This window comes from Podarcis gaigeae (genome assembly GCF_964106915.1).
Source record: "Podarcis gaigeae genome assembly, chromosome: 4".
In the NCBI taxonomy this organism is placed as follows: domain Eukaryota; kingdom Metazoa; phylum Chordata; class Lepidosauria; order Squamata; family Lacertidae; genus Podarcis; species Podarcis gaigeae.
In genome coordinates, this window is record NC_139677.1 from 23968889 (window position 1) to 23996261 (window position 27373).

Genomic DNA, 27373 nt, shown 5'->3' on the forward strand with positions numbered 1-27373 from the left:
AAAATGGAAACAAGCTACCTAAAGAATCTGTTACCCCTGTGCATGAACTGCTAACCATAACTGTTATTTCCTCCACCAAAGAAAATATACACGAACAAATGGAAGAGCTAGATCCTGTAATTTGTACTTTTCACACCACTGTTTAGATTAATGATACTATGGGGTATACTATGGGATACTATGGGAATAATGACTATTAATCCATGATCAAATACCCAGTTCTTACCACTGGGAATCAGAATGATACTGAAGCTCTTTCACAGCTAGTGAAAGAGCTTCCAGTTGCATACATCCAGAGAATGCAATTCACGTATGCAGACATCTTCCAGATCAGCCATGCTACAGGTGCAGAAGCCAACTGTGGGGAGGGCTATGGGTGAACCAGTTAGTGCTGTGTCTCAGACACAGCTGCTTGTATGTGCACACTTGAACAAGTGCCATCTTTGTGCTCTCCTCACCAGTCTAATAGGTAAACATGCGAGAGTCTTCACTCTAAAGCTTCATAATCCCAATCTGCAATAGGAGAAACACAACTAGAGGCGCACCCTTCCCCTGTTTATACTCCTTCAACTGTGGATCAGCACTGTGTTAAGATCCTGCTTCAATTCCAGTTGGCACTGTAAGAGAACAAGCCCATCTATGCAATGTTCTCTTGCTTTTGTGGTTCTCTGGACAAGGGCCCAGGTCTATTAGCAACACTAAGAAAGAACACTGGTTTTATGGTATCAGGTGGAAATATCTCCTACAAACACAGCTCAGACTATTGTTTTTAAATATGCTTCCTGAAATTCTATTTCCTGAAAGCTTCAAAATAAAGCATATCATGGAAAGTTTCCTATGAAAAAGGCATCTGGTGAGATTACAAGATACTGATAATAGCACGAAAAGTTCAAGCAAAGTATACGCACACAATGTAAATGAGAGGTTCAAGACCCAATAAATACACATTTCCAATAGAAAAATAACTAATTAAAGCAGCTAGAAATATTACCATTAAAGCCAAGCCTGGAAAAAGTTACAACCTCCTTCTTTCTTCCTCAGTGTGGACAGTTATATTCCAGATCTCTACCCACAACCAGTTTTAAACTCCTTTCTTCATTTACTTTACTATAAAATTTGTTGTTTGAATACAAGTAAAAGTTATTCTTCCCTATCATGACAATGTTTTAAGATTTAAGGCACCGTACATATTTACTTCTATGTTCTAGCAAAGTAGTTAATCTGTTGAAGAAAAAGCTAAGGTTTACGAATAACTGGGAGATTATTTGTTGTTTGTACTGACATGTGTTGATCCAAAAAATAGGATATTTCCCCCTTTCATCTTGCAACCACATGTAGGTACACAATAAAATAAAGAATGTATTTCAAAGCCTATTGTCCCAGAATATTAATAAAGCAATAAACTGAAGCCAAATCCTGGTAAAATGGAGGCTCTGTGGGTGAATGGCTCTGCTGTTCTGGATATAGATCAATTACCTTTTCAGCATGGGGTTATACTACCTCTGAAGGAATATTTATACAGTCTAGGAGTACTTCTTGATCTGTAATTGTCAGTGGAGGCTCAAGTGGCCTCAGTGGCCGGGAGTAGTTACTATAAGTTTTGGCTGGTGCGCCAACTACAGATATTCCTAGACATTGGTGACACTGGTAAAATCACAACTGAATTACAGTGGTACCTCGAGTTACAGCCGCTTCAGGTTACAGGCTCCGCTAACCCAGAAATAGTACCTCGGATTAAGAACTTTGCTTCAGGATGAGAACAGAAATTGCACGGCAGCGTGGTGGCAGCAGCAGCAGCAGCAGGATGCCTCATTATCTAAAGTGGTACCTCAGGTTAAGAACAGTTTCAGGTTAAGAACAGACCTCCAGAACGAATTAAGTTCTTAACCCGAGGTACCACTGAATTGCAATGAGTTACATGTGGTACATATTACCTGTGATGAGAAACTGTCAATAAGCTTCTGGGCCAAACATAATATTTTACTGTTTATATATAAAGCCCTGCTTGTTCACTGTGCTCATCTATGGGGACCCTGCTTGTGGTGTCCCATGTACCAGAGGTTTGTTTCACAGTGACTCAAAGTCCTTCCACACAGAGTACCTGCCTTGTGGAATACATCACCCATTGAAGTTAACCCAGCTATGAGATTGTACATATTTTGTCAGGTGCCAGAAACTCTCCTATTTCTACAGGCTTTACAGGAAGGATGAGCTGACTCATGGGCAGTAACTGATTTTTCTTGGGATAACTGCTTTATTTGTTGTACTTTATTTGTTGTTGTAAGCTGCTTTGAAACCTGCATGGTGGAAAGCAGGGTATGACCTTTAAACAAACAAATAGAAATTGTTGTAAAAACCACTGTGGTGTTTTGTAAGGTTTAGCAGTTTATAAATATAAATAAAACAATCATATAATGCCTACTAGCTATGATGGCTATATTGTATTTCCACTGTCTTAAGTGGGAAGTGTTCATACACTCAGGTGCTGCTTGTGGTCTGGCTGGTCCTTTAAGAGCAAGATGCTAGACCAGATGGTCTTTTGGCCTGATCCAGTGAACCTGCTCTTATCTTCTTTTGAATAGCATGGATTACATTTGGCTCTAATGGACAAGATCCTATCCTTTCTACCCTTCTGAAACATATGGAAATCTACTAACCTTAGCCGCAGGGCCCTCGTTAAGACTGCATGCTATTCTTGAAACTAATGCCTTACACACCTATGCATAACCCTAACAATAATCATCTCATTTAAGAGAATATTCTGATATGTTTTCTAGAGTTCACATCCTCAGTAAGAGGAAGGATATTTCATCATGCTCAACAAAAGAATAGAGGACAACATATTGACTTTGGCACTACTTACAGTGACACACTTTCCAGGAAAGCAGATTCTCCCCTGTGCTCCCTCTTACAGATATTTTCCATTCTTTAAACCATTGTCTAACAGGGAAAAAGTTATAGGCTGCATACAATACTACCCCTAAAGCGATTATTTTTGGGCCTCAAGATGCTAGGAAATAACTTCACCCCTGTAAAACACATACATTTGGAAACACAAGTTTCACTGTAGTTACTCTTTAGATGTATTCAGAACTACATCTTGTGACCTTTTGGGGTAAGTAGTGAACAGAGGTATTTGTAGCACAAGAAAAGGGCCTGCTGAAAAGTAATGAACCACGCAGCAGGTGTGGGGCAACTCCCAACCCCCTGCCTGGAGAGCTACATTCCCTCTGGGTCTGCAAGGCTGCAGTTCAGCACTTGTACTATCATAAGAACATAAGACAAACCAGTGACCTATCTAGTTTAGCATCCTGTTCTTGCAGTAGCCAACCAGATGCTTATGGGAATCCTGCAAGCATGACCTGAACTCAAGACATACTCTGCCCTTCTACAGTTTCTATTAGCTGGTATTCAGACGCATACTACATCTGACATACTACATTCAGACTACATCTGAATCAGCACAATTGGTATTTTTTCCACACTGCACGTGCTAATTGGCTTATCAGTGCCATAATTTCTGTATTATCAACTACTTTTGTGAATGGCCATTCTTAACAAGGTAATGATCACCATTTGTGATCACCACCATTTGTATTTTTCTATATTTCATTTCCTTCTGTCCTCATCTTTACAATCCTACTCTGTATGCATGTGTCTGAATTTGGAATCTGAGACCCATTCAAGTCTGAAAGGTCTCAGTAGAGTCTGCATTTCTGCTCCTTCCTCACTACTTTGTTTTGTACAAACCATACAAGAGAAGTTATGTAATTAAGGACTCAAAAGGGTATTGGTTAAAATAATTGTGTCCAATGTGGTAAAAGCATTTAAGCATTACTACTCTAACATGGGATGTGGGTGGGTAGGGACGCGGGTGGCGCTGTGCTGTAAACCACTGAGCCTTGGGCTTGCCGATCAGAAGGTCGGTGGTTCGAATCCCCACAACGGGGTGAGCTTCCATTGCTCGGTCCCAGCTCCTGCCAACCTAGAAGTTTGAAAGCACATCAAAGTGCAAGTAGATAAATAGGTACCACTCCAGCGGGAAGGTAAATGGCGTTTCCAAGCGCTGTTCTGGTTTTGCCAGAAGTGGCTTAGTAATGCTGGCCACATGACCCGGAAAAACTGTCCGCGGACAAACGTCGGCTTTCTCGGCCAGTAAAGTGAGCCGAGTGCCGCAACCCCAGAGTCATTCGCGACTGGACTTAACTGTCAGGGGTCCTTTTACTCTAACATGCATTACAGCAAGAAGGTGATCCAGTAAAGGAGCTGCAGAACTTGAAGAAAGAAGAGAGGGAAGCAAGATGTAGGAAAGCAGCATATACATTCCCCTTGGTTACACAATTAAAGACCAGTCTGTTCTGCCTCACCACCACGACTTCCCCACCCTACTGCAAAAACATGGTAAGCTATGAGCAAAGTATCTGGAGCATTCCTCTCTCCCTTCATGAAAAGCATGAATGGCGAAGAGGTAGGAGATAACGCAGTATTTCCGTACGTGACTTATCCTTATCAAGCTTACTTTCATTTGGTAGGATTTAAGTATAAGTAGTTGTGTGGGCTTTTGCTAGCAGGTCCAATGAGTTGAATCCTGCCCTATAATTTTTCTAAGAAAATACACAAAGAAATAACACTACTCAACTTTCCACATTAAACTCACTTTTTTTATGTTAACCATAATGGACTGACTTTTCATGTTACTGTTTATAGTTTAGCACTACATGCACAATGAACCTATGTTCTGAAGTTAGTTTGTTTAGAAATTGTGTGAGTGTGTTTTAAACAACCATTTTTTGTTCATACATAATGCTGCAGAAGTCCTTCACCCAGTCGCACGGGGACAGGATAGTCCCAAGGCTTTGCTTGGGTTGGTTCTAACTTATGTACATAGAGTGAAGCAATGGCTTACTATTATGTTGAACAAGGATATTATTTCTATAGTTAATAGAAATCCACCTTGCGATATGGTTTCATTTGTGATCTACCTTTAACCATTACAATACATTCTGAAATTACATGTGAAAGGCAACAGCCATGATTGTTTCCCCAGGTGGGAAACAGAAAGCACTTCTTTTTACAACCGTAATTGGCATCTTCCCCATGAGCTAGATGCACAAGCATAATACGTAACTTGCAGATCTCTCTACATAGTTCCCACTTCAGTGTTACACAACAAAAATGAAGTTATGAATGTTTCATCTCCCCCTTTAACTCATTTGAAATGTACAAAATAATTTCAATAACGAGCATGCAGAATAACTTCACTTTTAACATTTAATATGTTTATAACATAAGGGTGAAAATGCAATGTGTCTAAATAAAGAAGCATTGCAAAAGAAGGGCTGAGAGAAAGAAAACTTGCTTAGAATATCTCTGATGAAAACCTGGATGTTATTTAGAATATACACCCACTGATTATTAGTTTCTCAAAACAAGGGATGTGGCTCACTTCTCCATTCAATTTTGTTAGCAGTATGCACTTCCTTTGGGGTCCACTCATGAGCTATTAAGACATAACATGTCTCCTTTTCCATCCCCCACTGCCCTTCCCAAATACTTGGGAAAGTACAATGCATCCAAATATAAAATCCACAAGGATTTTACAGGAAGGATATTCAAAACAGAAGCAAGCAGGAATCTAGTACACTGCTCATTACTTTCTCCTTAAAATGCATCTCTTTCTGGCAAAACATTTGCCTTATTTTATTTCTCCATGGAGAACATGCATGTTTGAAAATTGTCTAGTAGATATTAGCCATTTATATATTAACAAACAATACACCTAGGTCTAATGAAGAGTGCCTGCCAATTGGAACAATTGCTCACTTGCAGCTGTTTTGTTTTAACACAATGTTCTAGTTAATGTCTTGCCAAGCAGCTGAAAGAACTAATTATCTGAGTGCAGTGTGTTGGTGGACCTCGCACACAATAAGGTCCAACCATACTTCCTTTGGTATCACAACTCATGAGCTATTAAGTCATAACATTCTCATCCCCCCCCCCAAACGAAAACAATACATATCAAAATTAATGCAGATTTTACAAAAAGAGTACGCAACCAGAAACTTATTGTACAACTTCTACAACTATACAGGTCGCCCGTGGAACATAGAAGCTCATCAGTCACAAAGAGCATAATATTTTCAATGATTCCTCAGAAGTGCATTGCATGCCTTGTTCCTGCACCCCTGAATATAATCAAGCTCAACAAGAGGACTAGAATTCTCAGTCTGCACATACAAAAAATGTTTCCCTTAAGAAGTGTACCGCAAGATAGCAAAGGCAACAATATCTGTACTGTACATTTCAAACACTCAAGTATTTTAAATGCACCCTACACTAAAAATTACACTGGGAACAGCAGAGCATTTGCTTCATAATATTATTTAAAATATCAAAGGATTAAGAGTTTCCACTTTAGATTGCTTATATTAATTTAATATTAGGTAGCCGTTTAGAAAAGAAATTAGAAAGTGTTTTTACCAACTATAAAGAGAGACTAAATGTTTCATATAGAAATTAGTCACTGAAAGTCACACTACCGGATTGCAGCAGAACAGTGAACAGTAGAAGATGCAATTGTTTATCACAAAGAAAATTAATAAACTTTACAAGCCTTCAAGGATTTCTAAATAGAAATGTTTCTGCATAGCCTCTCTCCCTTTTACACACACACACACACACACACACACACACAGAGAGAGAGAGAGAGAGAGAGAGAGAGAGAGAGAGAGAGATCACCTTACCAAAACTTCAACTGGACTGTCCACTTCTGCCTCAGAACTTGCTGCGTTTGGGCACTTTTGTGGAGATTCTATAACCAGTTCCTTTTTCATATTTTTACTATTTGTTCTTGCCAGCATTCTTAACCAAAAGGTTTAACACAATTGTAAAATTCAGCAATTTTCTCTTCCAACAGCAGCATACCAGTGATCTCAAGGAAATGAAAGCTTCTTCCACCCTCAAGCTAGAAAGAAAACCAAGTATTTGTGCTACTCTGCAGCAGTCTGAGACAAGTTAGGGTGGGAATGCATGACATATGAAGGCCAACCCTTTGGGAGGGGGAGAAAAAGAGTGTGGGAGAAGAGAAGGCGGATCCCTTTCAGTGTTAGGAACAGAAAGCAATTTTCCCCATGAAATAAAGCTAGCAAATCTTACAGTTCAGTATTGTCATTTCAGTAGATTTTCAAAATTATTAACTTAAACCATGAAATGAATTACTAACTCAAGTCAAAGTTAACACTGCTGTTGATATGAAATAGCCAACTTTTCTCAGGAGCATGCAAAGAAAATTGTCTGAACCTTTAATGTGGCACCTCTGCACTGATATTACTGAACTGAGCCAGCTAAATATGTCTCTTTCTACAATATTTTGCAGAGTAAAGTATTGTGGCTACTGTGGAGAGAAGAAACAGTGTGGTCAAGTTTTAAAGAGGATGTGGGCAATATAAGAATATCACAAAAGGTTCAGGGCAGCCACAAGATTACAGTAAGATGCAGTAGTGGCTTGTGGTGGAGTGTCGCACTCATCAGGATGGGGAGGGACAAGGTGGTCAGGTCAGGAGAGTTCTGCAAGCAGGTGCCCACTGGCAGAGCCGCAATTACCAATAGCTTCTACTGTGCCCCAACCCAGTAAACAACAAATAACTTGTCCTGATAAAATTACAGACCTTTGTCATGCTATGTAATAAAGTTTCATTTGACTGCTCTAAAAGATCATACCACATTCTCCCATGAATATTGGGCGGATTTCTGCCACAGTCTGAACAAATTATGTATTCAATAAACATTTGACATGTTACTAGGAATAGGGATTGTGTTGACATGTTAGTTTCCGATATCGAAAATTATGAGTTTACTTCATATCCTCCTTACCTTGCTTCAGAAGCAGAATTCATTCAACAGGAAGAAGAAGGATGTCACAGATAACCCTACCACTACCTGCTTGCTCTCTCCTCCCTCTCATACCCATTCATTTTCTTCTTATTCAGGATCATATACCTTAGACAACTTCATCTCTCCTTCACCCCAGATTAGTCAATGGTCCTCTATTGAAGCTGATATAGGAATGGTTTCATACTGGTTCAGCAGCACTATTAGCCTAGGCCTTCTCAGCAGCTCTTCTAACTCTCAGCCTTGGTTCACCCCAGAAGTTAATGACCCAGTGCTAGTTTTCTGGACAGAACCTGAGAACAAAGCTTCAAGGACTCAACCCTGTTGCAGCCTAGCATCAGTTTTTGAAATGTAGATAGCCCTGCTTAGCTTGGTGCTGCAGTAAGTCAGGTGGACCAGGTATTTGAGACCAGAACCTCATTTTCTGCACCTAACTGTTCCAGCATTCAGCACTTGGAGGAAGCTCAAAGTTAAAAATAATATATTCTCTTTCAAGAGTGAAGTTAAATAGGCAATAAATAGATGTTAATTTATTTATTGCCCATTTAAATAAATATATTTAGCGATGCTACCAATATAGTACTGTCTCCCAAACAGTACTTCCACTGCTATTCTGTTTACCTTGTGGAATGTGGCACATGTGTATGCATGTGTGTGAGACAGAAAGAAGGGGATACTTGCTGCATATCTTAGTGATGATGGTAGTGATGAACAACACAATCTACCACATTCTCCTGATCTTGCTTTCTAGCTTGTTTTAAAAGGTGTTTTCATGGAGTACCGCTGATCTGGAAAACCTTAAAACAAAAACTATTTGATAATTCCTCTACCCATGTGGGTTCCCTTTCACCTTTCACCTGTATAGCTGCCAAAACTATCTGACAGAAACAAGCTGATCTGTAATTGGGGATAGCGAGGCCTGGCTTCCCTTTTGCAGTCATGAAATTTACAGGTACTTTGCTAGTAAAGATAGCCATTTTTCAGTTATAAATCGAAGACCTATGTACCACACTGAGGAGATTCTGATATTACTGATGGGTTTAACATTTGGCTGTCAGCCACTTCTTTGTATAAACATGTATCTGCACAAACTGTCAGAATTTCCATTTGTTTAAAAAAGCCCAGTCATTAGGGATTAAGATCTGGACAACAGCCTGATGCTTCCTCTGCAGAGCTCTGCATAAACCTACACATGAAGTGGATCTCATCATGATAAAACACAGATGTAACATTAAACATTATCTAAAATGTATGCTAGTGAATTTATGTTTGACGTTTAAAAGACAAACAAAGGTATTTAGTCACAGAAATGGGTTAAATTTATCACTGATTATTTTAACAACAATAAGCCACAGTAAAGTGCAGAAAAGAGTTCAAGATAAAATGTGATGTCATATTTCTATATAAGGATTATTGGAATGAATAGCATCATTTTGTAGATAAAGGAGATCTGACTGCCTAACACTACTGTCAATGTTGATTTATAAAAAAAGCAAACATAGTGACTTAGAAACAATGTTTAGCCTTAAATAGAAAGCTGAAGGATTATACAATTAAAGAACTTATATTCCAACTCTCCAGTTAAAGCTTTGAACCAATGAAGGCAGCTAAAATAAATTAAACACAGAAATATAAAGCATGATTAATAATCAGTTGATAAAAACTGCAAAACAAAAGACAGAAGAGTTAGCAGAATTAAAGAAGTGACAACCTACTGAAACAAAGAAATGTTCAGGAGATAATGGGATGCTAATAAGTAACTTATTTAGTGGATTTATACCCCAAATATTAGAAAAAAAGCAACACAAGGTAGCTCATGCCTCTTAGGCTGAACGACAAGAGCTCCAAAAGGTTCTATGGGCAGTGGTATCGAAAACGGTTGAGAAGTTCAAGAAAATCAACTGGCTTGCATTTCCTGTATCCATTTCCCCAGTGTGAGTCATTCACCAAGGTAACCAAGACTGCATCTATCCTAAAACCAGGCCAGAAACACGATTCTGCATCCTCCAACACTATTTGGAGTTGAACAGCCAGCATATGTTCCAATATTTTGTCCAAGATAGAACAATTATCCCAAACCAGTAGGTCCAATGCTGTGTTCACATTACCACACTGTTTAAATTCAAAATTTGCATGTTGTTTTACAGATCCTCTGCTTTGATGTGTTTCCGCATCTCCTGCTGTCTGTCCACACCAGAGGGTGAAGAGGGAGTGAGGATGTCTTTGCCTGATATGAATTGCCTGGTTGGTTTCCCTGCCCTTTCACCCATTCTCATCTCCTTTTCATGAAGCTTCCATCATTCCAACCCTAACCAACTAGAAATCATTTTTGTGCAACTGTCATCTTACTTCCAAACAAGTGTGAAAGCATAATATTGCAGCCTGAGAGTGCAACTCTATACCAGTGTTTTTCAACCTTTTTTGCGCAAAGGCACACTTGTTTCATGAAAAAAAATCACGAGGCACACCACCATTAGAAAATGTTAAAAAAATTAACTCTGTGCCTATATTGACTATATATAAAGTAATTCTCTTGAATAGGAATCAAATAAACACAAAGAAAGTATTTTATAATTACTTTATTATGAAATAGTAAGTAAACAGAAATATGAAAAATTATAAAATACTTTATTTTAAAATCTTTCGAATTTTTCAATTTTTCCCACGGCACACCAGGCAACATCTCGCGGCACACTAGTGTGCCACGGAACAGTGGTTGAAAAACACTGCTCTATACAATTCAACTCAGAAGTAAATCATGCTGAATTCAGTTCTCCTGGGAAGACACAACCAGCAATGCATCTGGTAGGACCCCGCCTCTTCATGGGAAACCCAGTGCATGCCTCTTCTTCCTGCCTGATGCCCTACCCCATAACAGCCCCAGATCCTTTGGGCCACCCAACCCAACTTAAGCAGTCTGTGGCTGTCTCAACTCACTTTGACTGAGGCCCAAATCCTTCTGATCTGATTTGGCCTGAGACTGAGGCAGAAGCCAAATCTGGTGCACGGCCCTACTAAAAACAGATGCTACACTTGATGAGAAGAGCTACAGAAAAAGAACATGGACCATTATTACAATGGATATTCAGCTGTTAAGACTGTGTATGAATAAGTGTTATGAATGGGTGGCATTTGCAGTGTGTGTTACTACTGCGTAAATAGAGAATGGATACAGAAGGTACAGAATATACAAAAGAAATTTTCACTAGTCTCCACTTGTAAACACTGAGGCATTGTACTGGGTGACATGTAATTAGCATTAACATAACTAAAATATAGAAACGTGTATTATTGTACTTAACAGAAACTTTGTTCTTATCTGCTTATTAAAATCTCTATAAAGAAACTATTATTTGTAACCAAACTAGTTTAGCCATAAACTGGTTTTTAAATCACAATGACAGTGGCCTTTTCAATTGTAAATTTTTATAAAGCTTGTAGTTCCATTTGGGCAATCTTAAAGAGTTTTGTGGAACAATGATAATTAAAATATTAAATGCAGAAAGTTATTAATATTGATGAATTTAATTAATCTACCTTTCCCTGTAGATATAATGAAATTAGTGACAAGACATCATTTCTACCTGTATTCCCAAAAGATGAATATAGGACAAGCCAAGTAAACAGGATAACCAAGCACATGTTTTTCAACCAACCACAGGTATTATTTCTACTAATTTATTTTATGCATAATCACATATCTTGGCCTGGTTTGCAAATCACAATAAGCCAAACTATAGTTTATCAGGACAACACAAACAAGCTCTTGATTACAGGATGTGCTTAGGGATGAGAGAGCTTGATGACAATTGAAGAGGAAAGCAGCTGTGAGTGCCTCTCTCGCAGCAGCCTGCATGTTTGCAAAGTCCCAGGAACCTGTAGCCAGGCCACTGTCAGAAATTATGTCAAAACTCACTTGTTTAAAGGCTTCCCCAACCGTTTGCCGTCCAGAGATTGCTGGGCTACAATTCTCACCATTCACGAGCATTGGCCATGCTGGCCGGGCTTGTTGGGAGTCACATCCAACAACATTTGGAGAGAACCAGGCTGCAGGAGGCTGTTTTAAACCAATTATTATTTCCATCAGCAAGTGGGTGGTTCTTTCCCAGTAACTGGGGAAATGATTGGAGGCCTTGCAACAAAATCTCTTCTAGGTAATGCTATCCTCAAAGATGCATCATATGCTGAAACACAATGATCCAGAATAATTCACATTTTTCAAAAATAAAATAGCCCAGAATGCTGAAGTGCATGCACTTGAATATTAAATACACTCCGGCACTAAATGCTGTTCCAATCACCACCAACTCCACACACGGCACATATAAATCTGCATAATCCAAATTGCCAGGCATTCTATTCCTTCACAACACAAAATATTAGGGGAGTCTGCTGAAATAAAAACATTTTGACCTGTCACCTAGTCACACAAGTAAAGTTGAATACCACAGCCCCTAACAAGTATATAGTCTATGTGCTTTTATTGAGAAAGCCAAACGGCACACACCTATCTTCTGCATCATACAAGGAAGTGCATACTATAGTGCCTTGAACGAAGTATATTCCCAAAACAGGTAAGTTAGGAATGAGCAGGCTCACTAGTCACAGAGTGTCTGCTTAAAAGAGAGAGACATAGAAAACGAGGAGAGGGCAAAATAAAATGGAATGGAGTAGTCTGGAAGAAGGCACAAGACTACTGAGTGTAAATTTATATTAGAAACTAGCTTTAATATTCATCCTGGTAATGTATTCCCAAGAGCATAGATGAAGAGTAAGGAGTTTCTTTTAGGACAAAGTCATGATTCAGTCTTCTGATCTGCTCCTAGGCAAATTTTATATTTGCTTACATTTAAGAGATAATTTGGAATTTTTCAGTGTCCTCAGAACAGCACCAAATAACCTTCATGTCTAAATATGCAACTTTTTCTAACCAATATTTCCTTTCAAACTTTTCAAGGAGAAATTACATCCACTGATGTGGTAAAGATTAAAGAAATTCAGTAGTGTAACCTAGTTCTCCTTATACAGCCTTTTCAAACCAAAGTGTCTTCCTAGTTAAGGAAATGAGATTTTTTTTTTTTTTTGCTTAAGCATATTCAAATGAACACACCTTCCATAAAATATCAATATGTCAGACTTAGGATTGACACTTACCTCCACAAGTCTGCAGGCATCTAGCTACTTTAATATATTAATATTAGCACAATGCTATTTTAAAAAGGTGAATTAAGATTATTCTATATCTAGATTTTCTTTTGACACTGGATGGTTATATGAATCAGGCTCATTAGCTACCTAATTTCCAGAACTTCTTTCTTCAATAAAATTGCTTGCACTGTATCAGTAACCCACGCAGGGGGTCCATGGCACAATTCACACAAAAAAACTACCATAGAGACACCTAAATTTTCAAAAGTAGGGGGGTCCATGGCTTGGCTTTTAAAAACAGGGGATCCGCAGTGCATAGCTAACTGGGAACCACTGCACTATATTATTTTCTCTTCAACATTTCTGATTTTATTAGAAAATGTTAGACACAGATCAATTCCATAAAAACTAATGAAATAACTGTCTCCTGCTATCTACAACAAAACATAAAAGTACAATCCATATTGTGTTCAATGGGACTTGTACAGGATTGCATATTCCCAAAACAGCCTTGCTAAACACAAAGGAGCAAGAATCAGCCTTAGGTAATTCCAAAAACTATTCAAATGAGCTTTTACAGTGTATAGTTAGGCGAGTGGTACCTACCAGCCACCACCACCAAGTACTAGTTCATGCCCTGTTATGCCAAGAAGCATCAGTAAATGAGTGATGCCTATTTCCTAAGCAGCCCTCTTTAGGTTATCAACACTTACCTACAAAACACCTGGCTATAAGAAATAAAAACCTACCTTAGAGGCTATCTTCTGTGCATTCAGTTCATCCTTTCAATCAACCACATTAAACTACATATATTGTACAGGAAAGAGAAATAACTTTCCCATCTACCCCAAACATGGTTTATCCAAATGTATGATTTGGACATTTGTACAACAACAGAGAGCTTCCTATAATTATGAATAAGCATATCTATGCAAGATATGTTGCTTTCCACAAAATAAGAGCAGTATTAAAATCCCATTCCAAATAGCATTTATAGTGCCAATAAAGACTCAACAGCATTGTGTTCAGTAGTTGTTGGACCATTTCTGAAACACCAGATATAAAAAAACATAATCATATTAAGTCAGTTTAAAAAAAATCTTAATGAAACAAGTGAACATTTACCAGTAATGAATGGCTCAATAGTCCAGAATCTTCTTTTGTCAAACTATTTGCTGCATATTCCAGAGCATTGTTTTCTCCTTGATGTTTGCAAATATATGAACAGTTTCTCTCAATAACTGTACGAATGCCTTTAAATAAAATCACGCTAGTAGTGCAACCCATTCCAGAAACAATTCGGCTTGCATTTCTTGCTAAATGATCTCTTCAGAGACTAAATCCTTTGCTTCACAAGCACAGTCTTCTTTACCAAGTCCAGCTAGTAGCTATTCAGATTAAATACCATCAGTGACCGTATTGTAAGCTTGCTTAGCTGAGTGCTAAAAATCCTGTGGTTTCAGCAAGAGCCACACCTCACAATATAACCCTCTCTCAAAGAGAATACTCTCTAAAATGCTATTAATACAATAGACTGAAACATAATATTGTTAAAGAAATTGCCTCAATTCCATTTGTCAAATATCCTCAAATCTTATTAAAGCAAAGATGCTGCTGCAGCTTCTACTGTCAGGCACAAAGAATTCTCATCTGCTGCAAGAAAAGGCTAGCCCAGAATGCTTAGCTTCAAATTCAACGTTTCTTTGCTTGACCTAAATATTGCAGGGTGGGGGAGTACTGCATTGGGTGGGGGAACTGACAGGGAACCATATCCCTTTCATAAAAATCAAAATTCAGGAGAATTGTCCCACCTACTGCTGCTATGGAAACACTTTAACACATATTAATGTGCAAGCCTATTTCAAATCACTTTATTACATGCTTGTACTGTGAGTAGAAAACCACCAGGGAGCATAAGATTTTGTTCTGTCGTTTTTGGTTTTTCCCCTTATCCAAACAAAGAGGACACACCTTGTTATTTTAACTGGGGGCACACACAAACAAAAAATATATACTAAACTCTATTTTCTGGTCATAAGCCCTACTGAATTCCATGTGACTTAAGGTAGACAAGTATAGGAATGTGCTGTAAACTTGCAATCCTATGTCCACTCAGAATGGGACAAACATATTTAACACTTCTAAATAAAACTGTATTTGAAAGTAACTCACAGTGAATACAGAAAACAAGACTATGAGGTGTGTTCAACTAAGACCCATTTATACAAATGAGCATGTCCACATTAGTGCCATTAAGTTCAATGGATCTACTCTAATTAAAACTTAATTGAATACCACCCTATGGGAGGAATTCATCATCATGCTGAAACAAACATTCTGTTAGCGCACATTGCTACTTGCGTAATGGAGCAATCTTCACTCTACTCTTCTCATGCACTGTTTTCAGGCTTCTACCAACACCCCCAAGCCAACAGGGCGTAGCAGGGAGAGGGATGGGGAAGAAACACTGCACTAGCGTATATTATTATGAGGGCTTCTGCTAGCAAGCCCAGTTAGCCGAATCCAATCCCATATGTTTAATATCAGAATTGAAGTCTGAATTTAAATTTAAAATATTATTGCAGAAGTCGCGCGCCAGCAGCGGGAGACCCCATTAGCGAAAGCGCACCTCAGATTAAGAACGGTTTCGGGTTAAGAATGGACCTCCAGAATGAATTAAGTTCGTAACCGGAGTTACCACTGTATAATAAGGGTTGATGAGGGCTATGGCCTTGGGAAGAGAGAACTGTCCTGGGGAGAGTTCTGAGGACCAGAGAGAGGTTTGGAGGGCCACATTCAGCCTCTGGGCCTGAGGTTCCCCTCCCTGATATCAAAACAGATATTTTTTTCTGTTTCCAGGGTTGGAGACAGGGTTATGTTGGTTCCCCCAAATGAGAGGCAGGAAGGAAAAGGAGGGATCCCAGGTGAGAGCTAGGATGGGCTGCTACCTTCTGTAGCTTCTGGGGCTGAGAATTGCCTTTAGGAGAGAACTCGGTATTCCACTTGTTCTGCTTGTATTATGAAAATCTTTAATAAAAAAAAACATATTTTTTTTAAAAAGATATTTCTTGTTTCTTATATTCATGTATGTTGCATCTGTGCTTATTTTTGGGTACCTGGCCCATGCAGTATCATTTTCTAGCTTCCTGTCCCCAATTTCTTTGTGTTTGAGAGAGCCTTTTAAAATTTGTTAGCATATGCATTAAAATTGGTGAAACAGCTATTGACTTCTACCCATTAATGATGTCCTGGGAGGCCACTGCACCCAGCCCAGCTGCAAGAATGCTGCTTGGAAGCATCCTCACTCGGTGTCACCCAGCCGAGAGGGGCAGCAGTTTGGAGTAGAGTTGCCAGGTGCAGATCAACTGCTCGTCGGGAATGAGGGCTGGGTTAGGGTAAATAGAGGGTTAAGACAGTGGGCAGGCGTGAGGCACAGAGGGTGGTCTTCACTCTCTGCACTCACCCAGCTGCACACCGAGGATCTCTGCAGGGTTCAGGCATCCCTCTCCGTTGTGCACCTGGGGCAATGTCCCCCCCCCCATGCCAGTGGACAGACTACCACCAGCACATAACTCTGGTGCCTAAAAGTTTGCACTGGCTGCGCCTGTGTTACTTGGCAAAGTAAGGGGAGCGGGTGGCGCTGAGCCTCTTGAACTTGCCAATCAGAGGTCCCAGCCTCTGTCAACCTAGCAGTTCAGAAGCATACCAGTGCAAGTAGATAAATAGGTATTGCTACAGCAGGAAGGCAAGTGGTGTTTCTGTGCGCTTTGGCACTCGTCACAGTGTCCCGTTGCCCTAGAAGCAGCCTAGTCATGCTGGCCACATGACCTGGAAAACTGTCTATGGACAAACATTGGCTCCCTCAGCCTGAAGTGAGATGAGTGCCGCACCCCCTAGTTGCTTTTGACTGGACTTAACTGTCCATCCTTAGACTTTATCTTTTTACCTACTTCGCAAACTTCAAGTTTCTTGTTTTAATTTACAATACCCTTAACAACTTGGGCCCAAATACCTTAAGGACTGCCGAATTCCTCACATTCCTGCTTAATAATTGAGCTTTTGTGATGGGGGAGTCTCTGTTAGAGCTTACCAATGCATAGAGAGATAAATCACTGTGGTCAAGCTATCCCTCTCCAAGAACAGCTATACAGTGGTACCTTGGGATGCGAACGGGATCCGTTTGGGAGCCCCGTTCACATCCTGAACAGAACGTAAGACGCGACAGCGCGTCGCGTTTCGCCGCTTCTGCACATGGGTGTGGCGTCATTTTGACCGTCTGCGCATGCGCGAGCGGCAAAACCTGGAAATAACACACTCCGTTACTTCCGGGTCGCCGCAGAGCGCAACCCAAAGCGGTCAACCTGAAGCGTATTTATCCTGAGGTATGACTGTAGTTGGCATACCAGCCATAGCTGATCAAAGGCACTCCTAGCCTCTGAGGCTACTTGAGCCTCAAGTGAGAGAGATGGAGCCTGCAGCACTCCCAAACAACAAACCTGTTCGTTCAGAGCAAGTGCAACCCTATCCAGAACATCAGTTTGTATTCCCTTCTCTGTCTATTAATTATTACAGCCACTCCAAGCAGGCGTTTCTTCTTACAATGCTTGATAAGAGCCTAGAAATTGGAAATATTTTTTCCAGCCTTTAGAATAAGCACTAGAGACAACTGCTTATACTCAGTTGATCTTAATTTGTTTGTACATAAGATCAAGGAGTACATAAGATCAAGGATAAGCATTTTTCTTCTATAGTGTATAAGCTATGCTGTTAGAAAGTTTATTTTAAAGCAAAGGTAAGTGTGGTTGCTGACCTTGAGCCAGACATCCTGGAGAGTGAAGTCAAATGGGCCTTAGAAAGAACTGCTAATAACAAAGCCAGTGGAAGTGATGATATTCCAGCTGAACTATTTAAAATTTTAAAAGATGATGCTGTTAAGGTGCTACACTCAATATGCCAACAAGTTTGGAAAACTCAGCAGTGGACAGGATTGGAGAAGATCAGTCTTCATCCCAATCCCAAAGAAGGGCAGTGCCAAAGAATGCTCCAACTACCTCACAATTGCACTCATTTCACACGCTAGCAAGGTTATGCTTAAAATTCTACAAGGCAGGCTTAAGCAGTATATGGACCGAGAACTCCCAGAAATGCAAGCTGGATTTCAAAGGGGCAGAGGAACCAGAGACCAAATTGCAAACATGGACTGGATTATGGAGAAAGCTAGAGAGTTCCAGAAAAACATCTACTTCTGCTTCATTGACTACACAAAAGCATTTGATTGTGTTGACCACAGCAAACTATGGCAACTTCTTAACGAAATGGGAGTGCCTGATCACCTCATCTGTCTCCTGAGAAATCTCTGTGTGGGCAAGAAGCTACAGTTAGAACTGGATATGGAAGAACTGATTGGTTCAAAATTGGGAAAGGAGTATGACAAGGCTGTATATTTTCTCCCTGCTTATTTAACTTATATGCAGAATTCATCATGCGAAAGGCTGGACTGGATGAATCCCAAACCGGAATTAAGATTGCCCAAAGAAATATCAACAACCTCAGATATGCAGATGAAACAACCTTGATGGCAGAAAGTGAGGATGATTTAAAGAACCTTTTAATGAGGGTGAAAGAAGAGAGCGCAAAATATGGTCTGAAGCTCAACATCAAAAAACCTAAGATCATGGCCACTGGTCCCATCACCTCCTGGCAAATAGGAAGGGGAAGAAATGGAGGCAGTGAGAGATTTTACTTTCTTGGATTCCAAGAAAAAGTGATGACAAACCTAGACAGCATCTTAAAAAGCAGAGACACCACCTTACCGACAAAGGTCCGTATAGTTAAAGCTATGGTTTTCCCAGTAGTCATGTATGGAAGTGAGAGCTGGACCATAAAGGCTGATCGCAGAAGAATTGATGCTTTTGAATTATGGTGCTGGGTGAGACTCTTGAGAGTCCCATGGACTGCAAGAAGATCAAACCTATCCATTCTTAAGGAAATCAGCCCTGGGTGCTCACTGGAAGGACAGATCCTGAAGCCAAGGCTCCAATACTTTGGCCACCTCACGAGAAGAGAAGACTCCCTGGAAAAGACCCTGATGTTGGGAAAGATTGAGGACACAAGGAGAAGGGGACGACAGAGGACGAGATGGTTGGACAATGTTCTCGAAGCTACCAGCATGAGTTTGACCAAACTGCGGGAGGCAGTGTAAGACAGGAGTGCCTGGTGTGCTCTGGCCATGGAGTCACGAAGAGTCGGACATGACTAAACGACTAAACAACAACAAGCAGCTTCTTGATTTGAATACTACCTTCTACTAGAAATATTTTGGTTTATTATCCACAAGCTTTAAAATGTTACAGATATGACTTGAAAAATATGTTTCTCACTGGTGATAAACAAATATTTCATATAAAACCCAAAAGAATACAATTTGTCTTCAAATATAGTTTTTTGAAGTATGATGCATCTTATTTAAAATGCTTTCATATTACTCCATCTAGTGGTTGGAGTACATACATTTAAAGTCATGTGCAGTACTATTCTATGCATATTACTTCAAAACATTACAGTGAATTCACCGTTGCTCAGTCCAATGGGGCATTTTCTCAGCACTATATTAAAAATACAGTATTTTAAAAATCAACAAGCTGTACTGGTCAGGAAGATGGAAGTGAATTCACACAATACAAAATAAATCTTCAGTGGTTCAGCTACTAAAATGTTCAAGTGCAAATTAATTATAAATCTTTCATTTAAGGATATTGTTCCTTTTCTCTCATTATAAAGTACATTGTTGCCCCAAATTTCAATGGTTGGGGAAATCTTAGGTGAATTAAAATGAGCTAATTGTAAAGAGGTTGTTGTTGTTTAGTCGTGTCCGACTCTTCGTGACCCCATGGACCAGAGCACGCCAGGCACTCCTGTCTTCCACTGCCTCCCGCAGTTTGGTCAAACTCATGCTGGTAGCTTTGAGAACACTGTCCAACCATCTCATCCTCTGTCATCTGCTTCTCCTTGTGCCCTCAAGTGTTTCCCAACATCAGGGTCTTTTCCAGGGAGTCTTCTCATGAGAAGAGGTACATTATTCATATAAAGCATATTTTCAATTTAGATAAAAGTTACCGGTATTGTAGGGACTTGGTAAATTGCAATGTGTAGATGAAAGCAGCCATATATTTTTGTCTATTGCAACCAATCTATGTTCTAGGGTTAGATGGCAACATAGATGTATCAAGGATAGATACCAATGAATACATTTAACTCTAAATTTACTACTCTGTGAAGCCTGGACATACAAGCCTGGACACTGCTCTCAAGTTGACAGGAATTCCTATTAACTACTGGGCAGGCACTAGCCCTCAATCAACAAGGACTGGAAGCTTAAAGCAAATAAGCTGCCCATCACTAGTTTCCTTTCAATCCTGGACTGGGAGAAGGGGGCTGGAGTGCCCAATGGGGCTCTTGAGGACGCAGTGCCTTCTCCTCTAAGGATCATTTGGTGAGTGAGAGGAGTACCTTTTTACCACCAAAAGATTTGAGGGAAGAAGAGAAACATGCTTCTTAAAGCTCAAATTCCTACTCAGTATTCTGTGAATTTTCATGAGCTCTAATTAATCCTCAACTAATGACAAGACAAACGATGTGTAACTGGTTTAAGTCAGTAGGGTGGAATTCAAATCTGCAGGCATGCTCTCTCAATTTTTTCTGCTGCTGATCTTGCCGAAAGGCATTAAACTGTAGGTAAAACCAAACAACTTCTGAAAAAAAATGTTCAACAAGTTTCTACTGGAATAAGGAATGCAGAATTCCTCATCAAATTTTACCAATGAAGTGGGCACCAAGGTATACTGAAAAAATGTTTAGTGAATATACAGGTAAAGGACTTGAAGCAGAATACCCCTGCAGTGGCTGAAAAACAGACATAGCTCTAGTGGAATTATCGAATAAAATCTGATGGGGGACTTAATCATCAAAAATTTCAAGCCTAACTTCAAGTCTCATTTAGCCATGCTATCAGTTCATATATTCCAGCGATGGGTGCTCTCTATAAGGATTAGGTTAAATTGTGTGTGTATATACAGTATATAAATAATCCAACAAGTTTGCTGACTAATTCTTAATCCATTTCCCAAACATTTTACGAGTTAACACTACAGAAAAGTTAGAGTTTATCTACTCAATCCACATACATGGAGCTGATTCCAATTGTGGTTTATAGGGCAAGCACAAACAAGCAATAAGTCTGTTTACTTTGCCATTCAGTTGTATTCCTGGAATAATTTACAAAAAGTGCCCCCCAAAAGCATAAAATATAAGACCAGCATAAAACAGCAGGATTAAAACCATATCAGTCTCTGATTGGTGCCAAAAGGACAATCAGGTTGGCACATGGCAAACCTCTCTAGGCATAGGAAACTGTGGTCTGATCAAACCACAAAGCAATTTACTGAAGCAAGGGAAAGCACATGTGAGCACAAGGTTAATTCCCATAGCACCAAATCATCTTTTGTATTGTCTGGCCTGAGCCATAGAACTGAATCAGGAGTCTGATTAAGAGAAGGTTCTTAGATATGTCCATAAACTAAAACAATTTTTGAATGAAATATATGTTCAAATACTGTAGTTCCATTTTATTAAATTCTCATCACTGCACATGGGCTGCAAAAATCCAAAGAGTATTCACAGGAGATTCATTGAGGTAAAGTAGCTAGTGATAAATCTCATGAACCAAACTGACAGCCCCAGGATTATAATGGCATTTTATCCTGCCACTCCTAGATTACAGAATAATCCTCTGGAATTCAAAAGGAAAAAAATATGTATGAACACAAATAGATTATGGTCTATCATAGCTCTGGCTCTCAAAGCATATTTTAAGTGTGTATTTAAAAAACAATAGTTTTAAATATATGTCTTATAATTTGAACTTTTGAAGCTACATACTTCCCCTAGAATGAGTGCCTTTCATTTAAGAGACAAGTTGTTCTAATAAGCAATAAACATGTTCTCTGATCCTACATATTGTATCCTCATATCTTAGGCTTTACAGTTCCAATCTTCCTATTTCCAGGTGAGGGAAATAATGAATCTCCCCTGCTTCCCCTACATTATTTCATTTGAGTTAGAGAAAGGCATTAGTAAAAAGTCATACTAAGGACTCAGCTACACAGAAGAAGAGGAGTTTGGATTTGATATCCCACTTTATCACCACCCAAAGGAGTCTCAAAGCGGCTAGCATTCTCCTTTCCCTTCCTCCCCCACAACTAACACTCTGTGCGGTGAGTAGGACTGAGAGACTTCAAAGAAGTGTGACTAGCCCAAGGTCACCCAGCAGCTGCATGTGGAGGAGCAGGGGCACGAACCCGGTTCCCCAGATTATGACTCTATCACTCTTAACCACTACACCACACTGGCTCTCTATACAGCTGCAAACAAAACATTTTAAGTGTGCTGTAAAGTGCATTATACAAATGGGACACTAGATAGCAATGATGAGTTATGGCAAATTCAATATGATTTTCAAAACATTAAAAAATAGCATTTTGCACAACGTTTTTTATAAGTGCCTAGATTCCACCTATATACAAAGGAGAGAGAATAAAGATGATAGACCAAAGATGAAGAAAAGGACACAAAACTGGAGGCAAACAGGCAGTGGGGCAAATCACTATTTAGTGATACACAAAAGAAATAAGAGGTGGTAAACCCAATATTTATGAATTAAACTGCACAGGACTAGGCTCTGCTACAGGATGGTTCTATTTTAATATTATTAAATATTTAGATTTTTTTAAGCAGAGCATATCTACAAGGAGAATGCTTTAATTATTATTAGGTACTCTGCTGGCTTAACTTTTGGTTAAAGATTGTGCTCAACTTAAAATAAACTTTGCCAGAGGTTGATTGTCAGAATTAATGGTTTAGCATTTCAAAGCATATGTTAAAATTTGACATACCACAAATTTCAGCAAGCGATGCCCCAAAAACTCCAAACAAGAGCATAAAAGGATTGGGCTCACAGACCAAGGGTAAGTGTGAGCAAAAGTTCTAAGTGATCATTATGACAGACTGAAGTACATGTTTACTTTTTATAGCCAAAGTGGCAAGCCAACAGTCTGTGGGGTTGATCAGATCCATCAAGTGGCTTGCCAAGCCTCTAGCCATCGGTAAAAAGTCAGTTTTGCATACAGAAAGTCCCAGGTTCAATCCCTGGCATCTTCAGGTAGGGGCAGAAGATAACCCTGTCTGAAATCCTGGAAACCACTGCCTGTCAGTGTAGACAATACTTACTTAGACAAACCAATGGTCTGACTCAGTGCTACGTACCTTCCTATGCAAGTTTTGCCTAAGCATCTGGTGAGCTTTTCAAAAACAAATGGGGAAGGATAGGGAAATTGGGGAAGTCCTTCATTCCCCCCCTCTTTTTTCAGGCATTCACATCTCTAGATACCACTATCCCCAACTTCTGCTTGATTTGATGGCAGCTAGGATGCAGCTCTACCCTGGCAACTCCATCTGCCAAATCAGGCATGTGCTGCATTTGCCAGGACTTCCTTCACTTCTTTGCACCCACAGAATTCCTGACATGCATTGTTTCCCATTTAAAATGGGGTCTTAGAAACTTGATAGTTTTAGAAATACACAATGCATTTCCACTGAAGGGCAGACTCCCACAATATCTTTGATTATCTTATATAATCTAAAAGACAAAAATGAAAATTTGAATGTGTATTTGATGACCAGAAAACACTTAACATTTGAAGCACCTGTAGCTTTAAAAAGCAAACTTTCTAAAACTGCTTAACTCAACAATTTTTATAGAATTTTTCTGCAATTTGCCCAAATTACACTTCTAATGAAAGTAAATTCCCATGTCAAATGTCATATTGATAGGATAAACCATCTTATCTTCACAACAAAGTTTTTGGAGTTTATAATGACTGAATGTTTAAAAAGCAAGTCCCCTTAAAACTATGGAATCACTATACAGTGGTACCTCGGGTTACATACGCTTCAGGTTACACACTCTGCTAACCCAGAAATAGTGCTTCAGGTTAAGAACTTTGCTTCAGGATAAGAACAGAAATCGGGCTCCGGCGGTGCGGCGGCAGCAGGAGACCCCATTAGCTAAAGTGGTGCTTCAGGTTAAGAACAGTTTCAGGTTAAGAACGGACCTCCGGAACGAATTAAGTACTTAACCCAAGGTACCACTGTACTTCCATAATGAATGCCTCTACCAGTTCACAAAGTTTTTTCAATGCAGTTATTATTGGTTAATATAAGCATATGGACTTTGAAAAAAGGCTGTCAGGCATGCAGGGGCGTATGGGGGGGTGCGGAGGGTGTGGTCCGCCCCAGGTGTCATCCTGACGGGGGGAGGGGTGACAAAATGGTGGGTAGCACCTGTCACCGTGAGGCCTGCGGGATGCACGAGCCACACATCTTGGAGCCCGCAGGCTCTCTGCTGTCTGCCCACTTCCTCCCCCTTTACCTTTACCTTTAAGAAGAAACAAACCACTGTTGGTTCCTAATGATGGCAGAAACTATAAATCTCCTCCCCTCCATTATACAGGGGAATATAGTTGTGCAAGCCAGAGGTTCGTGCCAGCTCTCATGTGTCTGTTAATAGTTTGTTATTTCTGAACCTATGCACTGTTAAGATTCTTCTTAAGGGCCTTGATGAGGAAGAGATTCCTTTTTCAAGGACCTTGAGGAAAAAAGACAAGAAGATACTACCAGTATTGCAACCAAAATCAGGGGAACCAGTTATTCTTCAGTAGGCAATACTTTGCCAACTGACCAAGCAGAACAAATATGTACAAACATGAGAGACAAAAGATGATAACAAGGATCCAGATGATAGCACTATATCCAAGGAAGATAAAAAACAGATTTGAAATACATGATTTGAATGTTTCCAAAAAAGCAGACTGAAGACTTTAGTAGAACCAGATTGAGTAAAAGTGGTTTAATTTTTTCACCAGGCTTCAACTAGATTAGGTGGGCACCAGCATAAAAAGAGTATTTTCTAACACAGAGGATATTTCCCAGATCCAAGTTGACTAGTACCTCTGCTGGGAAACAATTTCACTATGGTAGCCAGTAATATACAATAAACAGAAGAACTCAAGCCCAGAACAGCAAGATTTTAGAACATATTAACTACATGTGGTATTATTTGCCAACACGTCCATAGTATTTCCAACATATTAAGCAACATTAACTCTAAGAAATATATAGAATAGCACAGAGGGAGGAATACCTCACATAGTAAAGAAAATGCACTATACAGAGTTTTGACAGTACAACTGAAAAATATACAATGAAATTTACATAGAGGGGAGAGAAGGTAGAAAGACAGCTAAGAGATATGTGAAGCAGTGGTCTGTCATATTGCATTGCATAATAAAGCAATTCCTTTAAAAGCTGACCAGTACACTACTTACGGTTCAGCCTTTAACAGCTAAGAGTTATGTGGTGATGGAACAGCTTGTAACCAGACAGAATCTAGCTTCAGCAGTTTTTAAAGGCTGTACATTTTCATACCTCTGTTTCTTTGTTTAATCACATTTTATTTCTGATAAACTGGAGAGCAAGTTAGTATGTCAGAAGAACCTTCAAGTCACTGAGAATGAAGTAGTCAACAACACTGAGAGCAAGAATTTAAAAACATTTCTTGACATATGTCCAGCTCATGGTGGCCATGTTTTCCACAGCACATTGCAGATGTATAGTAAACAGGTTTTTAGAATCTGAATCTTTGCCAGCTACAACAATCATCTCAATATGGTAATACAATGGCATTTATGCTTGTGACAATAAAAGTAACATGATTATGACAATCAAGCAATTAATGTATACAAAAAGTTCCCCCTATCAGCAGGATAGTCATGTGATACATACCAGTCCTCATCACAAATTCAAGTACCTTAGCAAAGTGAATACACATCACTGAATGAAATGCTAAAGCTCCCTCTTTTTACCTATTTGCAGGCAAGACTGGTCTAACTTCTGTTTTACTGTGCAGCACTTTGTTCTTATAAATTAATAAACACATCCATGGCCAAGAACTATCTGAAAAATTCTAGGATACCACAAATATGTTTAAGTGCCAGTCCTGTCAAAAGGTAGAAACAGGATTAGATAGCAGCATCAAATTCTTAAGACAATTAATTGTGAATGACTATACCAAGTTATTGTTAATAGCAAATGTCTTAGAATAGTAATATCATCACACTAAAACCTTGCAACAAATTCAAGGTGAATAATAATGCAGTAGGAATTAAAATAAAGGCTGCCAAAATATAAATTCTATTCTGTGTATATTATGAAAGATTCTATAACACATATTTTGCTTGAAATAAATTATATCCTTGTTGTGAATCTTCAGTTTAGCTTACTATATAGCTACAGTACTATACCCAGTGTAAAAGGAGTCAGGGAAGCAACAATTAAGCTACCAAACTAAACACAAATAGAAACACAAAGAATGTGCTCCATTTGCCATTCCAAACAATACACCAAGAGACTGCAGATCATAAAAAAAATCATAGAACTTTCAAACATAACTGGGGATGGGTTTAAACATTAAATCAAACATTCACCCTGATATAAGTGTACAGCCACAACTTTGAGTGTTGGGTTTTGTGATCTGATGTGGGGTGGGACTGAACAAATCTGCGAATTACCCAGAAATGTTTCCCAGCCTTTATTCGTGTACGGGCAGGCAATATGAAATCCCCCTCCAAAGTTTTTCAGCCACTCATTCATTCATAGAGATCGCGGGGAAGGAAGCAAGGGCGGGACTCAATGTGAATGGACGGAAGTTTTCACAGGGATAGAAAGAAAGGAGGGGGGAGAGAGAGAGAAGCGCACGTCTGGAGACAGACGCCGCAGCTAGAAAGGACCACCCTCTCCTTCCCGTTCCTGTGCGCTCAGCATCCCGATGCAAGGAACGGGAAACAGAAGGGTTTGAGCGACGGGAAATGGGGTCTAAGTATTATATACGCAGGTTGGAATGGAAAACGAAAGGAGGAAAGGCCGGCCGGAAGCAGGCTGCGTCCCCCTTCTCTCCACCCACCCAAGCGCTCCTTTCCCCCCAGCTGATTAGGTTAAGCTGAGCCATGCAAATTCCGACATGCGGATTAGGAGAGAAAAGAGAGGCAAGAGGGGAGAGAGAAAGAGGGGGGGGGGGAGAGAGAGAAATCTCCCCAAGGCGTCCTCTCCTCTTTTTGCTTCTTCTGCCTTGGGCTGCGCCTTCACGCACGCTTTCCTGGGAGGGAAGCAGTTTCCCCCCTCTTTTTTAGGGAAAGGGTTTCCTTCCCGAGGAAACGAGGCCAGG

General features: G+C 39.7%; 1 protein-coding gene across 30 annotated transcripts in view; it reads right to left on the reverse strand.

The window, feature by feature from the left end:
- DOCK9 (dedicator of cytokinesis 9) overlaps nucleotides 1-27373 on the reverse strand; it is a 132542-nt gene that overhangs the window by 67077 nt on the left and 38092 nt on the right. For 8 of the 30 annotated variants that reach the window (XR_014563380.1, XM_083735173.1, XM_083735171.1 and 5 more), the window contains exon 1: nucleotides 6744-7040. The exons of 9 other annotated variants lie outside the window; for them this stretch is intronic. Coding sequence is in view for 20 of the 21 variants with exons in the window: in XM_083735173.1 (XP_083591299.1) it covers nucleotides 6744-6860 (117 nt within the window). In the remaining variant the exon portion in view is untranslated. Of the gene's footprint in view, nucleotides 1-6743; nucleotides 7041-14163; nucleotides 14672-27373 lie in introns of those variants that run through there. 13 more of the 30 variants (XM_083735162.1, XM_083735159.1, XM_083735177.1 and 10 more) reach the window with 3 other exon arrangements.